This window comes from Falco biarmicus, chromosome 10 (genome assembly GCF_023638135.1).
Source record: "Falco biarmicus isolate bFalBia1 chromosome 10, bFalBia1.pri, whole genome shotgun sequence".
Classification (NCBI taxonomy): Eukaryota; Metazoa; Chordata; class Aves; order Falconiformes; family Falconidae; genus Falco; species Falco biarmicus.
The window spans coordinates 3,353,730-3,370,984 of record NC_079297.1 but is presented as its reverse complement, the minus strand read 5'-3'; the positions used below and the strand labels follow the sequence as shown (position 1 = coordinate 3,370,984).

The 17,255-nt window shown below is 41.0% G+C and overlaps 1 protein-coding gene across 2 annotated transcripts in view; it reads right to left on the bottom strand.

Moving 5' to 3' along the window:
• Positions 1-17,255, bottom strand: part of PTPRT (protein tyrosine phosphatase receptor type T) — a 453,474-nt gene that overhangs the window by 68,184 nt on the left and 368,035 nt on the right. For both annotated transcript variants that reach the window (XM_056354779.1, XM_056354780.1), the window contains exon 14: positions 3,144-3,279. In XM_056354779.1, the coding sequence (XP_056210754.1) occupies positions 3,144-3,279 (136 nt within the window). The remainder of the gene's footprint in view (positions 1-3,143; positions 3,280-17,255) is intronic.

The window sequence follows — 17,255 nt, the reverse complement described above, 5'->3', positions numbered from 1 at the left end:
TTTATATATCTTCTAACTAAACAATAATACAGTCTCTAAGTTTTCTCCTGCTCTTTGCACTGGTTAATAAAAACGCTTCATTCACTCTAATAGGAGTTTGACATATTATGCAGAAAATATGTAGAGTTCATTTAAAAACAAATAAAAGCAAAAAATCTGATAATCTGATAATCTAAATAAATTGTGAATTTTTACTTTTGCTTTGAAAGATTCCTACATATTGATAACTTAGCCTTTTGCTGGTTTTCCAGTGGGAGATGGAAGATCAAGCAAAGATGTTGCATCATTGATATGTATCATCATCTCTATATGAATGCATTCATCAGAATGAGAACAATGAAAATTTTCTCTGTAGTGTTTGGAGAAAAAAATTACTAGCCTGTAATTCTACCTCTGAGAAATTTCCTAACTGTTTTCAAATTTATACAAAAAATAGATTGGCAGCAATCACAGTGTTTAACAGCAAGAGTCCCACATTTACATTTCAAAAGATGTGGTAGACTGTTTGGGAATATGAGTTTGATGTGAAATCTGAAAATAGGGAAAAAAGGCCTTTAGTGAACAAAGCAGTGAGATATTCTACCAGACATACAACTGACTGAAAACACTAATTATGGAGCTTTATGGAAAATTCTAACCTACGGCATGTGATAGAGGGTGAGCATTGTGAAAATCCTGAAAATGGACCTACGACGTATGAGAAGGACATTTGACTTTTGGATTTCCATTTTGATCAGAATCTGTGGAAGACATCTCTCACATAGGAGCAACCATCATGTGTTTTACTGTCTTCCTTCATTGCCACTGAAGCGTTTGTAAGAGTGCATACATTGACAAACTGTCTAATTATCCAAGTTCCTCCCATTCTGTACTTTTAACTCATTATTTCAGTAAATACAGAGATTACGAATACTATCTCCTTAATATTAAAGTATATTGGTTCATAAGATTATACTTACCTCTCTGACTTAGCTGTTGGCAGGCTACACAGAAAAACTACCCTGAAATAAGGAATTTCTGGTCATCACAAATCATTGTTTTCTGCCCAGCAACATACATGGCTAATAATAATAATACATAATGGGACAGAAATGCTATCAAGTTTTTATAGCTTATGAAATACACCACAGATGTGGCACTGCTCTGATAGCTTTCCTTATAAGTTTTGTCTCTCAAGCTTAGAATAAAAGTATTTCTTTGAGAGCTTTTAGGAAGTTAACAGGAATGTATGAGGGCCGTGCATTCACCAGACCAGAAATCCAGCTCAATTTTTGCTGAAACCCTTTCCCTGTTTTTCATTGGAGGCATCTGATTTTTTTTTCTGCTTATGAACTGAAAAGCTCCCAGGGGAGCGGAACCAGAGGCATCTGTGCTGTTTGGACTTAACATTGAACAAAAGTGCAGCAGATGTGATGCAAAACACATACACATTTGTTCACAAAATTTGATTTTTCTTACTTACAACAAAAATTGGATTAAAAATCTAGATTGCCCACCCCTTCAGTTAATTCAACAGGAATTCACAGTAGTACTACCTATGTGATCCTTTTTGTGGAATTACATTTGGAAAGGCTACTCAAAAAGGACTCCTAGTGCAAACTCCCATTTTACTTGCAGCAAGTCCCTCAGGGCATTGTCCAAGTCAAGTTTTTAATTTCTCCAGGGATGGAGATTCTCCACCTCCAAACCATCTTGGTAACCCTCCTCTGGATTTTCTCTAATATATCAATCAGTGCCTTTCTTGTACTGAGGATCCCCAAACTGCACAGAACAGGCCCAGAGCAACCTCACTGATGGCAAACAGAAGGGAATAATCACTTGCCTCAACCTGCTGGCTACACTCCTGCTAACACCGCCCTGGACACAGTAGACCTTCTTTGCTGCAAGGGCACATTGCTGAGTTATGTTTGCCACGGCCACCAAGACCTCCAGGGTCCTTCTCTGCAAACCTGCCAGTGCTGTAACATAGGTTACTCCATCCCAGATGCGGGACCTGGCCTTTGCTAAACGTCAGGAGGCTGCCATCAGCCCGCTCCTCCAGCCGCCCAACGTCCTTCTGAACAGCAGCCCTGCGCTCCAGCGCCTGCAGCACAGAGCTATGCCATTTGCATATGTGCTCTGGATTAACATAGAGATTATATCAAGATTTAACTGCTGCTTTTATTTTTGGGAAATGTGTGGCTGTTTGTCACAGAGATAACAGATCTCAAAGGAATGGAGCTTTGTTTTGAAAAGCTGCACTCCCGACAACAGACCGAGTAAAATCATCAAGGCTCTGACATGAAATGCTACCCACACCCTAGACAAGCGGTGCCAGGCTACCTAAGTCCTGTTTCATTTAGGATCAAATGACTCTTGCAAAGTAGGGTTCACCTCAGAAATGTGACTAATAAAAAAAAAAAAAATTACAAATTTTCTCAAGAAAACCTCTTGCTATAAAGGGTTTTCTGGATCAGTATATTACACTGCAAATGTGGATATCTTCAAATAGTAGCAACTACAATAGCCTACTTCAAAGTGTAAGTGCAAATGGTCCAAAGAAAATCACACAAAATGAACTGTTTGAACAAATTTCATTACATAAATGATTTTTCCAAGTTTCATTCCCTTGTAAACAAAAGCTAATTCGTGGAAAGATTCTAACCCTCAGCAAAATGTAATATTCCAGTTGAACAGTGGTTGCAAAGAAATTGCTGTGTGAAAATATGTCGCATCAAGACTCACTTGGGAACAAGACCCCTGATCGCATTATTGTAAGATATTATTTTTCTTGGCTGTTAGAGAAAGAATTCTTGTCTTCTATTAGACCACTGTTGTGCTTCCTGCCCATGCCCACTTCCACTGCCTCCTTATCACTTCGTACTTTTCCATGCTTTTTCATGAGCTACTCCTTCTCATTAATTATCAGATACTTATCCTTAACTCTTTACTTTGACAACAATTATTTTGTTGTTCATATACTATCTGCCAGAACACCCATCTTTTCTGGGGCTAGAACTACTGTAAAGAGTTGCGTATATTGGCATTGACTGCTGTCCTCTGTAACACAAATGGAATGTTTTCTCTCTACTAAATTTATTCTTCTTTTTGAAGTAGAAACCACTAGCCAGAAGGTTCAAGATGGAAGCAAAGCAGAAACTTACCTTCTCTTGATGGTAAGCATTGCTCCCAAGAGGATAATAACAAACATCAGGAGACCAGCTATAACTCCGGCCATTTTCACTGTGCTGTCAACTTGTTTTTCTGGTTCCACTGCATTGGAATTCTGGGTGGAAGCTCCTTAAAAGATGGAGGGAGAGGGAGAAGGATATAAAAAAGAGAATTTGTAGAAAAATCACTGAAGAATGTAGAAAAATATTCATTTGAAAGCCTAACAACATATTTGCAATTAAATTACAATAGACAATTGTCCATCTAACCAAATCTGCCTTTAATAAGGGCTGATAACAGGTAATTCAGAGCAGTAATAGGGCATAATACCCCAGTGTAATATAACCGACTCTAATATTTTACCACATTAAACTGCAATGGTGAATTTACTCTTCTGAAGCACTAGCATACACCCAGAAGCAGGAGAATTAATAGCAGTTATAATTTTCATCTCAAACAGTCGTTAATGAAATAATGCATATAAAAGTTTGCAGTAACATATCCAATAATACTACTGGCAGAAAGTTTTTTTTCTTCTAAAATCAGACCACATTTGTATTTCTCAACATACCGGAGGCCTGGCTTTTGTAAGCACATGGTTACAATTATGCATGTACCAAGCAGTAATCTAACACACTAAGCAACCTCCACATCTTCTAATGTATTCCATACACGAGTTCTTCTGCAGCCCAGGCAAAACAACATAATTTCTATTTGAAATTTTGGGGTTTTTATGAGTAAAGCCTACATGCTTAAAAATGAAGTATTTAGGAACATTATTTCCACACATTTATTCTTTTACTTCCTTGTCATGATCTGATTTTAAGGGTCTTCTGCCCTTTGCGTAACTGAGCAGAATGCAGAATGGTACTCTTTCCCCTGTTGCTGGGGCTACTTATATAGTGCTTATTCTATACCTTAGCTCTGCTGACTTCGCTACTTGCTGCACAGAATTTTCCCAGATGTAGCTTAAACCACTGACCTTGATTTAGAAAGCCCCACAAGATTTGAGTTGTGGCTACTCTAAAGACTAAATAAGCCTATCTTTATTACATTCCTGATATACTTAACTACTACTAAAAATATCATAATTGCATTTGATGAAGTTAAATGAATTCACATTACATGAGATCACAATCTTATTTGGGTTGGAGTCAGCCAAGTCTTCCTTTACAGCTTAAACACAGTAGGAAAAGGGAATCAAAGGTGAAAGTGTAGTGCTGTCATCAGAAGACCATAATGTTTTGCTCTTTTAACAACTCTGTTGCTGACCTTTAGGGAAACCTGAATCACTTCTGCTCATGAAGTCAGTTGCTTGGGGACATAATAATCAAGTCCGTACATGGCTGAGACAGCAGAAAGCCTCACTGGGTTATTCTTTCGCCTACTTGCCACACATAAAACTGTGTATGCTTTAAAAGATCTCTCTCTGCAAGGATGAGTCCAAACGCTCACCAAGATCAAATTGTATAACTGACCATAGGGTTTTCTGGTATGTTCTGAATAGGGCCTTAGCTGACAGTCTTCCAGCGATAAGGACCTGATCTTGAATAAAGTGTTATATTCTGCTCTCATCATATCTTGAAGAGTACACACAGAACAACGCAATAAATGTACAACAAGAAAACTCACCACATGCAGCAATAAAAGTATGATTTCACTTTTCCTACAGCTAAACTGTTAATCTAGTTTGCCACAGCAAAATACAATATTTACCAAGCAAAAATGCTGGCCATTTGAAACATGTATGTAATTTTCAGCTTTTTGTCCCTGACAACTCTATTGCTCTGCTGCATCCACCAATTTTCCCATTCAGTTAAGAGTTCACTGGTAACTTCTGCACTTACATGTCTCAAATGCATTAATGGGACTCCTGAGCATGAAAGTAAAATAACATATCAGTTGCATATTACCTTCTTTATCTGACAACATCTCTTACAGTCTTGAAGCAAGTCTGTCCAAGAGGTGAGCTATATACCATCATACAGGCAATCCTGACACTCTTACACTACAAAGTAAATGATAAAGGTACAATTTTTTCCCTGAAAATTGCTAAATCTCTGTTTGTTTGAAGTGAAACTCAGAAGTACTTCAAATTATCCCTCACTTGAGTTGCAGTTACTCTTATGACCCTGAATAACAGGTGCTGGAGAACAGTTTTCTACCACAAACAGCACAGTCAGATGCCCCACGTCTTTGTATGATCTGAACATGCTCATGAATTGTAAGCCACAGAAAAAAAAAAGAAAAAAAAGAAAAAAAAAAAAAAAGTGCTGTCAACTCCATCTTCTAATCCACTAGATCGGTTTGCTTTTGCCAGGCTGTTGCTTGTTACTACAGGCAATGTGTGGTCAGTGTATTTTTATTTGATATTTCTCATCCCATTGTAGACTACTGCAGTTCTAGAAAGAGAATAATAAAGGCTTATTATCTGTCCTGACACCTACACACTGTGGTGACTGATTCACTTGAATCTTCCGTGTAACTCTTTCTATCTATCTTGGCAAAGGCCAACAATTCCTTTAGGCTACTAGTCCAACCATTTGTAAGTTGTCTCAGCTAATAGCTCCTAGGAATTGATAATATGACAGTGTCAGTAAATTCCTGGGTCTCAGATTCTTAAAGATTTGCAGTGAAACATTACTGCAAAAGTCCACTGTTTTCCTGCCATTCTGGTGTATCTTCCTTTGTAGATGCCTACATCTGCTAAGGTTGTTTGTACCCCCACCTGCACACCACCACCTGTAGGTAAGCCAAGCCTACTTTATTCTGGCAGGAGGAGGTCTGTGAGCTGTTACTGTACTTGCAGAAGATGACTTCTGCTGCTCCTGACACTAATGCCTTTTTAGAATTCAGTTTTGTTTCTCTCATTTATGGACATTCAGGAAGATCTGAAATCCTCTGAGCACACAAGCCCATAAAAACTGCTCAGATGGCCATCTCATACAGATGTCTTTAAATACACTTTGAAAGCTCTGCACCATTGTACTTGAGGGGCCACGCTTTTCTTTCTGAAAAACAATGTTTATATACTGTTGGCATTAAAAAAGGCGGGGGGCGGGGGGGGCGGGGAACTATAACCGTATTTTCTAGTGGTTACTTCCACCACATTTCCGGGAATAAATTGTTCCTTGCAGCTGAAACTCAATACTGGAATAATAGGATACAGAACAGGTCACCACTGTTATTACTGTTTGTATTTCAGTGGAATCCAGAGCTCCCACTCAGGTCAGGACCCCTTCACACTGTACTAACATGAAGTAAGACAATTTTGTGCCATGAGCTTACTTTCTTAATAAGGAAGGCAAATGATAGAAGACAGTGCCAGAAGAGTGAAGCCCGTAGGTCCCTGGACTCCAGGTCTGTGCATTACCTACTAGACCAGGCTACTACTTTCAGAGATACACATTTATGGACCGTGCAAAAACCGCACTGTCCCAGAACCTTGATCAGTGGCATGAAGCTGACTTTCACAGGCATTGGTATTCACCCAGCACTACATTTTACATTCGTAGCTGTTTCAAGGTTTCAGCCCTTTCCTACCAACCTAATTTTCTTTTTTCTTCCACCTCTTTCAAAATTCCCAGAGATGCAGCATCTTGCAGTGAGATGGAACATGTTACAAGCAGCACAGTCACAGCGGATACCATTCTGGTGATGCTTCAGAGATGCAAAGAGAGCAGAGCAGGGGCAAATGGGCTCTTTCCCAGAGTCAATCCACCTCATCAGCCCATGAGAGGTCAGGTTTATGGTTCATCAGTCATCAATTGTTTAATTAAGGTTTTGATTAAGGCCTAAACTGGTTATCCTGCCATGGATTCACAGATAATGAAAAAATCTCAGACTAGTTCAGACAGGTGCAACTACTGGCAGGATGGTTTCACATCTTGCCAGCTCCTTGTGGCTTTCAACTTTTTAAATTCCCCTTTGCTTCAGATCATGATTAAAGCTGGCTCTGCAGGGCTGACTGCTTAAGGACATAAATTTTGAAATTCAAAATTAATATCCGAACAGAGGGCTGCCATTTGTATTCCAGAGTAAAATGTTTCAGTACGTTTCTTAAGCTGAAAGTGTTTCTGTCCACAAAGAAAGAGAGATGACATGTTTAGCTACTTTAAGCTGGAAAATGGTTTGCAAGTGATTACAAAAACCTAAACTTAATTGTTGCAAGTCATAACCACAAAGGAGGAGGAGAACCTTCCCAAAATGCTAAGAAAGTGAAAAATCATCCACTTACCGGCAAGCGTTCATATGTAGCACTACGCACTCCTAGAGCGATATTCATATGTATTCTAAATCCTCCTAATGCTCGCGCAAGGTAAGTAATAAACTGTTATTTTCTTTATAGATCTGAAAGGATTAAGGATATGCCTTTGGCATCACAGGCACCCAGCAGCAGAGCCAAGGACTGACATTTCTGGACTGACACCCTGTGACGATTCCATCAGACAATACAAAGTGTCACAGATGGGGATGGGGGGACAGGAGACCCAGATGGAGAAACAGCAATGGCAGCAAGCGGAAGATATGCACAGATATGTTGTTTTATAACAATAAGCCACCAGATATAAAGCGACCTTCTCTGTGGAGCTGGCACACTGAAGAACTGATAATAGAAGTTTCTTCTCTAAAGCCTATTTCACAAACATTCTTTATTTTAAGCAGCAATTACAATATTGCATTAAAAAATGTAACTGACAGGAAAAAAAGAATCCGAAAGAGCCGTAGGCAGAAGGAAAAGGCAGGTATTTGTGTGAGATTTCCAACTGGCGAGGCGTAAAGAACAAAGTCCTGCGATGGCAGTGGTAGCGTCAGTAGCCGCGCTGCCGCACAGGAGAGAGAAGCATCCCATACTACAACAGGAGGAGAAGAGAAAGCAAACAAAATGGCTCTAGGGACAGCTGGGTAAATACCCAGGGGCAAGAAAAAGGCAGTGCAAGTGTAAATGAGAGAGGGACAACATGAGAGAAGCAACGCAAGCAATGGGAGGTTTGGCCACAGCCAGATGACAGCAAAGACCCTGGAAGGCGACAGGTCAGTCTGGCAAAGGTTAGGTCTGGTTTCCAATTTGTAACACCTAAAAATACAATTCTTCAGATAGAAAGTCACTCTTGAAACAAAAAACATTTAGAAAAATTACTTTAAAGCATTATTTAAGCCAGAAAAATTAATGAAAAATAATGGGTTCAAAGTCATTATGAGTTAAAATGAGCTGCTCAATCGGTGTAATTTCTTTGTAGCACATAGTGGCCAGGCAGCATGCTGAATGCAAAATTCCCTAACAGACCTAGAGGCTTATTTTCAAAAGACAGTTATTCTCAAATCACTTGTAAACATGATTTCCTTTTCTTTTTTTTTTCTTTTTTAATGGTGCTTTTTATGCGAATAGCCTACAAATGATTAAAGCCTCTCTGCATGTAGAAATGTTTTCCCTTATGCTTTCAGATCCTGATTATATCTGTATCTCTGAAACGTAGTCTCCAATATGGAAACGCAAGGGCAAACAAGTACCTGTAAGAATGATAATGTTGAGGTAAAGGTGGCAGGGCACCGATTTACACCTTGATGCAGAATACCTGTTAGCCAGCACTACCCAGCGATGCCCTCAGCGTCAGCTGGCTGCACACACAGGTTGTAGAAGACAGGTTGTAGTTTGCAACCTTCAGCAGCATATACCAGAGTACTGGGACTATAAAAAGCTGTGCACGATGCCAGCCCTTCTCCGTGTTGTAAGCCAAAGCGGAATAGCTCATGAAATCTGAAAGACAGATTCCACTTTGGCTATTTCTTTGTTGTAATTTATTAAAAAATTGAATACCACCAACAGTATCCCTACAGATAACATCACTATACCAATCTTCCGCCTCCAGTTATTGAGGACTGCAAATAGCGCAGGCTTAAGACAACAATGAGACATTCTCATTTTGTGAAAAAAGCTCACAAGAAATGGAAAGAGTGATGAGAGCCACAAGCTTTCAGCCATATTCTAAGCAGAGAGCACAGCAAAACAAAGCAGTCCTGGAGAGAAAGACAGACCAGAATTTATATGAGGGATTATCAGGCATACAGGTTGAATCTGTAGGAGGATGAGCATAAACACACAGTGAGGAATCAAGATTAGCATTACTAAACTGAATGAGAATTAAAAAATAGCACTAAGAGAATAATTGATTTTGGAGATTCCAGGCAAATCCACCACAAAGGCTTTGCTTTTCTCCTCCTGCTTTTCTTTCTCTCTCTCCAGAACAGAAGCACTTAATTTGTGCTAAAGGCAGATATATGGCTCCCAAGAATGAGAAAGGTTATTACATTTACTTGAAAGAAGAGCTCAGATAAAGAGCAGCTGTTGTGATGCCTACAACTGATGCGGTGGCTCAGAGGGTGATAGGATGTATCCATTTTAACTCTCCACTTTTGCAAAGCTATTTAGAAACTAACTCGAAATTATAAAAATGGAAAACAAGTAAAATTGCCATTATGACAAGTTCAAATTTACAGAGGTGACAATTTGTCTATGGTCTTAAACATAGACAGGGAGATCCACCTTTTGACTGATACAGGCAAAAATTTTACTGTGCCTGACAATGCTATGGTTGTATAATAGACTTGTTGCACCCTGCAAACAAAAACTAATTAACCTTTGCACCAGCCGGTCCCCTCTGAGCAGTTGCTCTGCTCACATCATGGCTATCATTAAAAATCCACAGCCACACCAGCTGCAGAAATTACAAAACCAGTGAGCAAAGTGCAGAGGTGGGGATTACAATGAATACTAAAGGCCACCTTTTGAGCCCAGCTGTTCAAAGGTGCTTGAGGTACCACAGTGGCCTACAAATGCTGTGCCCAGTAAGATTTCACTCCCACGTTGACTGAGCAGTGTGCCGAGGATGCTCACCATTTTACAGGAAAAAGGGAGTCATACAGCCAATGCATTAGAGACTCTGTATACACGCTGTACGTGTGCTGTATAAAATACTGGGAAACTTTCTGTACTTTGCCAAGTTGAAGCAGCACTTTCAGACATGTCTTAAATTATTCTTCTTTTCCTCTGCAGTGGTATTATGAAATAGTTTCTTTCACACCTACCTCTCTTGTGACATTGTCACATATACTAACGCTATCATATAGTTTTTTAAATGTCCAGTTCCTGGAAGAAACTGAGAAGCTAATGCATTAATAACAACCCTGTTTCTGGACACTGGCTCATTGAAAAATCTGTTTAAGGAAACAGAGGCATAAGGTATTTGTAACAGCCTCAGGTTTGTCATGCCTTTGGAAGTGCTGTTTAAGGACATTGACAATGATAATCTGTTTATGAAAAACTTTTTAAGTGATCCACAGCACCTGGCCAGCGGCTGCTACGCTGCAGAAAGCATCTCCAGATGTCAAGAAACAGAGGAGAAATACTGACTACCCAAGGAAGTGGGTGTAAGCGTAAGGACATTAGGAACACGGAGCACTGCTCTCCTCTCAAACCTAACAGCCCTTCTGCTTCTGCGCCCACAGCTGCCCCCTCCTCTGCCCCAGCTCTCACCCCTGTGCAGAAGGCTTCAGGGGACATTCAGGCAGTTCTTCCTGCAAACCTTCAAGCAGAAGAGAGGAAAAAAAGCCTTTGTAAACGACTAATCATCCATTGGGCTCTGCATTAACACTGAAAAAATCAAACCCAAAACAAATCCTTTCTGATTTGACCTTCACTTGTGGCTGTAATGTCTGATTAGTGCTTTTTTCGATTGTTTTTACCTCCTTTGCCTGGCTACCGGTTTATCTGCAAACAAACGTGTGATTGCACAACCCCCCAGCCAGGCCAAGAGCATCCTTTCACACCACGCGGGTGCTGAAAGGGCACGGCAGCCTCTGCAGCACTCCAGGTAAACCCTTCCTGCTATGATTCCAGGAGGACTTGGTTCACGCAGCAATAATCAACTTTATTCTGATTTTTTTGAAGACTCTGCTTTTCCAAAGCTACCCAGTGTATCCTAGCAGTGGATGCTTTGAATTATAGAGCTGATATTTTTACGGTCTACTGTTGCTAGCCCATCCCAAAATTTACCTTAAACACTGAACTTCTCCTACCCCTGCCCTCCCACTGCTTATTTTAACTGGGAGCCAAGGTCAGGGTCTGGCAGCGCAGCAGAGCTCTAGAGCAGACGATGTTCTCTAGAAACTGGGCTCAAGTTAGCAAACTCAGTTCACTTGTGGTCCCATCCAGGTCTGCACCAAGTTCTTCACTAATTCAAAGGTGGTTCATTAGCTCCCTGGGATAAGGAAGCCCCTAAAGCTGACATTTGAAATCCCTCTAAGTCTTGATACCAAATTTAGTGAAAATAAAGATGCTCACTGGGTTAAATGGGCATCCACATGTGAGGAAGTTTGATTTGTCTTCCCGGTGAGGAATATTTTTTTGTAAGAGTATAATGTTAAATGTGTCTGTTATTAACAACTAATTATGGTGATACAAAAAATTCTGTTAAAAAACTTTTAGAAGGCAGATGTTTGTTCAAGTGAAAAGAAAAAAATATTTTCATGCATTCAACTTAAAATGTGTGATAAACCCTTCTGAAATAAATAGCACAAAACAGAGCAAACCTGTCAAAGGAATAACATTCCAGTGTATCAGAAGACAAAATGCAATAACAAACAGATTTGAAGTGGGATTAGATCTGTTTAAAAAAGATGTTGTCTCTCTACAAAACCAGAATATATCTCAGAAAACAAAAGAGCCCTCTTAAACAAATTTGAGTGAGCAAGAGCTATCAAGCGAATAGTTCTCATGTGCAGCAAAACTGTGTGTGAACAGTAGGAATTTTTTTCCTCTTCATGTTCCATTGGTTTCTTGCAGTCTCCCCCGCCACGATTTCACCGGTCACCTTTCAGAGCCAGGTTCATTACTGAGGTCTCAAGATCATTAAGCACTCCTCTCCCAGGAAGTTCCCTTCTTCCAGTGCTGATGCACTACAAGAAAGTAGGGCCATTTCTCTCAATCTTAAAAGCATTTGAACTTCACAGTAATCCCAGCACCTTTTTGCCCCTGTATCATCACAGCTGCCCTGATGTGTAGTTGAAATAATTGTTGGGTGAGGAAGTCATAGCTAGACAGTAATAACCATGCAGCAATGGGAGAGGAATATTCCTATAAAATTTTAATCCATTTTAAACCCGAAAAAACCCAGCCCTCCTTTGCCCTCCCTTTCATATTAATCACAAGTTACTCTGTCACATCCCAGTAAGTCATTCTATGCACATCAGGCTAAAGCAGAAGAAACTATTTCCACAAGCTGATGGGATTTCCTCTGTATATTTAAATTTTCTGGAGTTAAATAATGGTGCTGCTCTCAGTGTTATGTATGATAAGGCACATTTATGAGACACAAACCTCCAAGTTCATTCTGATGGAAACTGCAAAACTCTTGAGAAATCCTGAACCTTCCTACTAGTGATCTGTGAATGACTCTACACGGTGCTGCTGAGGCTCAGTTCCGCAGCATCTCCAACTCCAGCAGAAGCTTCTGTACAGGGGGCTTACAGAATTAAGTTTTCACTCTCCTGTCATCATTTCTTCAACAGCAGGACTCAGCTGTCTAAGAATGTGCATAATAACCAGACCCAGAAAATGCTGTAGTTACTTTAATTTTAAAATTGCAAGATTATCTCCATGCATACTAAGGGAGGTATTCAGCCTCTGCAGAGGGCCAGCCAGGGATCCATGGGGCTCCTCAGTCATGCTCAAGTGCTGCTGTGAAGATGTGAGTGGTGCCGAGTCCTTCAGGTGGCCCTCTGCACAGGTATACACTCACCTTCAGCGCAACATGGGTGCTGTTAAGGAGCGCCCCTGTGCCCTGGGGTTAGCAGAACCGTAAAGGTCTTTTCCTGTGCAAACCAAATACAAAACAAGAAGTCATGAAGCTGCTCAGACTTCTGCAAGTTTGAACAGTTTTCCTTCTCCTGAACTGATAATCACCTGTGCTCAAGAGGCTGGGCGGGTTTCTTGTGGTCACCTGTTGCCTACCTATTAATGCTAAGAACAAGGAAAATTGTTCCCAGGCAGCATGCACAAGAAGAAAAAAACGGGGGGGGGGGGGGGGGGGGGGGCGGGGAGGGAAATGTACCTCGTAATGATTATAAAGTTCCATTCCTTCATTTGCAAGAACTTACATTTTAAAGAAAGAAGAAATGAGTATAGAGAGATAAGGAACCATTAATGAGCCCTCTGCCTTGGTTTCAATTACACTGTGAAATTAATTTAATGCACTTTAAGAATACAAGAGGTAATCGCTCTTTCTTGGTAAGAGGTTACAATTTTCTCTAATAAAGTGTCAATATAAATATGTTGCTTTAAGACAGGGAGAACAAGTCAGTTAATTCAAAAAGAATGGGACATATTAAAATAAATGCTATCAAGGCAACCAAATGGTAAAACTAATAAATAAATGTCTGAATAGAAACTGTATGGCAGAGAGCTGGTAAATTGGGGTTTAATTAGGAACTTATTTTTTAAGGAGTGTTTTATGCTAATGATATGCACCTGAGTGACTAATGCTGTGAAAGACGACATTACTCCGGTAATGTAAAAAAAGAGGAGTAGCCCACGCGGGGAGATATGTTTATGGCTGGAAGTGGTAAGAAATCTGAGAGCAATGAATCTGAAAATAAATACATATGTACATACAAAAGGTTAATAACGCTTGTGGATGTAAAACATGCTGGCAAAATGTGAAATGGCTACACAGACTGGGCAGATGTAGCGAGCTTTCTGATGGACTGTCAAATGTCACCACAGCAAAGGCTGACAATGAGTCCCCGCCACCGGCATCAGCCAGCTCCTACCCTGGAGCCACTGGATGGGAGGCAACGAGCTCAGCAGGGCTGACCCAGCTGGGCATCTGTCAGCTCTGCTCTGGAGGGTGCACCACTGGTGTCATGACCCAGTGCTCTGGAATGCCAAACCCCACCCCGACAGTTAGTAACCCAATATACAAGATCTGAGAGGTCTTTCTTGCTGCCACAGCAATCAAGTTCATCAAAACAGGAGCAGCACGCAGCAAACCACACCAAGGAGCATACTGGCGGGAGAGGTGGGAAGCAGCTCTTGCACAAAGCTGAGTTGAACTGAAAAAGGGCCGAGCTGAACAGTCTATTTCTTGCTAAAAGGGGAGGAGAGAAAACTGGGAAAACTCCCAAACTCTCTTTAATGGACTGAAACACTTTTCAAAGAGTTGTCTACTTCCATTGCCTTGGTTTTGAGGCAACGGGACATACAGAGTGAATTGCCTCCCAGCCTGCTGAAGTAGCAGCAGTGGAACAGCCTCATGCATCTCTCAAGTAATTAAAGCTACTCAGCGCCTGAACAGGTGCCCTGCAGCAACACCCAAGATGTGTTATAATCCCCCAGTAACACACTGCCTAATACATTTTACTGCTAATTACTCCCACACTCACATTTAGTGCCCTTGTTAATGCAGTACTTCAAGACAATACTCATCTTGCTTTAACATGCCTGGATCCTAATCTTCCTGTCACTGGTGTAGATCAGAACTCATTTCACTGATGTTAACGGAGCTACTGCAGTGTCAGATGTCTAGGGATGGAAAACTTAGGCCTATATCCTAAAAGGAATGTTTAGTCTGGCACCAGTAGTATGTATTTATTTTCTTGCATCAAAACAAAATTTACTTCTTCTCTGGTACCAACTCAAAGCAGAACTTTTAAGTTGTCAATGCTGAGATTAGGCTTGATTCCAAAAAAGTGGTTCTTTTCCCCCCTTAGTCTTACCAAAGACACCACAGTGGTATCTCTACTGGCAGCTCTGATGATTTTTTTTCTACAGGTTTGCTCATTCTATCCTCAGAAAGAGAACAATGCAAACAAAGGCGAATACAGGGCAATGCCATTAAAGATAATCAATATAATGAGTAGACAGAAGACGGCACAGACACAGTAGGTCATCTAGAACATCCCAGCCATCAGCCTTTGATCAGTTCACAGTGTAATTATAGATCCGTGAGCATCTCTGTCCACCGCCACACAGCAGAGTGCAGCTGCGACACCTCCCTTCAGGGGCTGGGATGTGGAGTGTCTGAGTCCTTCTACTCATACGGAGCTATCGTACGGTGGGAATTCATCCTCATGACATGTGGAAACCTGAAACTATGGGAAAGCTGCAAACCACAGAAGCACATTGTTCAGCTATTGCTCAGCTGCTCATACTTCACAGATGCCAGCAATGGAAGATACTGTTATGTTATCAAGACTACAAATCCACTTGTGATGCTACCTTGCTGGTGAGCTGCAAGGCAATACTGTACCTTTGAAGAGCTAAAACTGCATAAAATTAGCCACAGTTGTGCATATTCCCGTGTCCTTGCTAATGGTCAGGCACTGACAAATACAACATGGCAATTCACAGAGCAAGGACAAGAGAAAAATAAGAAAGGAAAAAAAAACCAAAAACCAAACACCAAAGGAATTTCCACATCGCATGCACAGAAATCAGATATCTGCCTATAAATCAAAAGTCGTATCCATTGAGACAGTGAGAATAAACACGAGAACTACCATCATTTCTTGTCCTTCTCCATTTGTGTCAATCAAGAATAATCCTAAAAACTAAGATCACCAAAAAGCAGTGGCTCTAGGCACCCTCAAGCTCTACCCCTCTCTTTTATATCTCTTATGAAATTAATACTAGTAAGAGATCCTTTTTTAAAAAGAGACCACATTCAGAAACAACAGAATGAGGGGAGCTTATGGACTCTGCCTGGTGACCTAACTGGTAAATGAAGATTAAATCAGTTTGCAGAAGTCAATTCAAGGTCAAACACTTATGTGACACTCTTCTGAAGGACCCACATCAGACAAAGCAAATCAAAAGCTCATGCAAGAATGGGACTTTTCAAGCTGTATAGTTGGTGGGTTTTTATTTGAATAGTTACAGAGCAAATACCTTTCCTGCTAGCATGACAACATTCTTCCACCAACTCCAGAAAATGGAACAACTGAAATGGGAGAAACTACAGGTCTCCAAAAATGAATTAATACAGTTTCTATGATCTCTTGAAGAGACCTCTAGTCATATTCTGGGAAAATCCTGGGGATGCTCATTCCACCCAGACTCGCCAGTCCAGCTCTTTCCACCCCCAGAAAGCCAAAATAAAGAATTTGAAATGGTCACATCACTAGCAGCTGGAAAAACTCAGGGGGAAGGAGGGGAGACTAAGACACACAGATGTTTGTAAACCCAGAGGAATGAATTAAATAAAGATTTTATGAGGAACTTTTTAAAAGAAAAGCAACAAGAGAATATGGGGAGCAGCAGCATCTGTGGCTCTCACAGATGAAAAGGAGAAAGGGGAGAAATGTCTCATCCTCCTTGGCTTTCAGTGGTGACACAACTGCTTACAGACCCACCAGCTCGTGTATCAGGTCTCAGCGGTGAAACAGCTGCACAGGTGGGAACTTCATGCAGCACCTGCCACCCCAGCACGTGGCGCTCTGTAACAGACTGGGGATGTCTCCGTAAGAAGATGGAAAAAGTCATCTTCTGCCATCCAGCAACTGTTAGCTGGGGCAGCTTTGAGCCCTCTCAACTCCTCTGTAAGTGCAAATGCAGAGGTGATCAGGAGAAAGTACCTGGAAGTAACCGGCTTCTGGTACTGCACATGACAGAAAGGAGTGATAAGAATGGAAAAAATGGGATGGTGCCTCAAAGGAAACAGGAAAGTCATGGGTTCCTGCCAATTTAGTTTAACTCTTGGAAGACTCCACAGGCAGTAATGCAGTTATTTCACATTACAGCAGAGCAGTGAGAGCACAAGACAGCAACCCTAAGTTTTGGAAACTGAGAACTACCTGTAGCACAGCCACGGCAATTACCCGATCCTTCCCTTACAGCTCAGTTTGAGACTACAGCACGTATTGAGCAAGTCTTTTTACAGCTACTCCTCTGTGTTACAAGTAAATTGGTTTCTGACACCTCTGCTGGCAAAGGAGCCCCTGGGATAATTTTGAAGTCCTTAGAAGAGTTGTTAAAAGCAACTCTGAACTCCAAGGAACCCAGGCATTGTCACCATTGGTCCCTCAAGAGTTACACCTCGTGAAGCAACCTG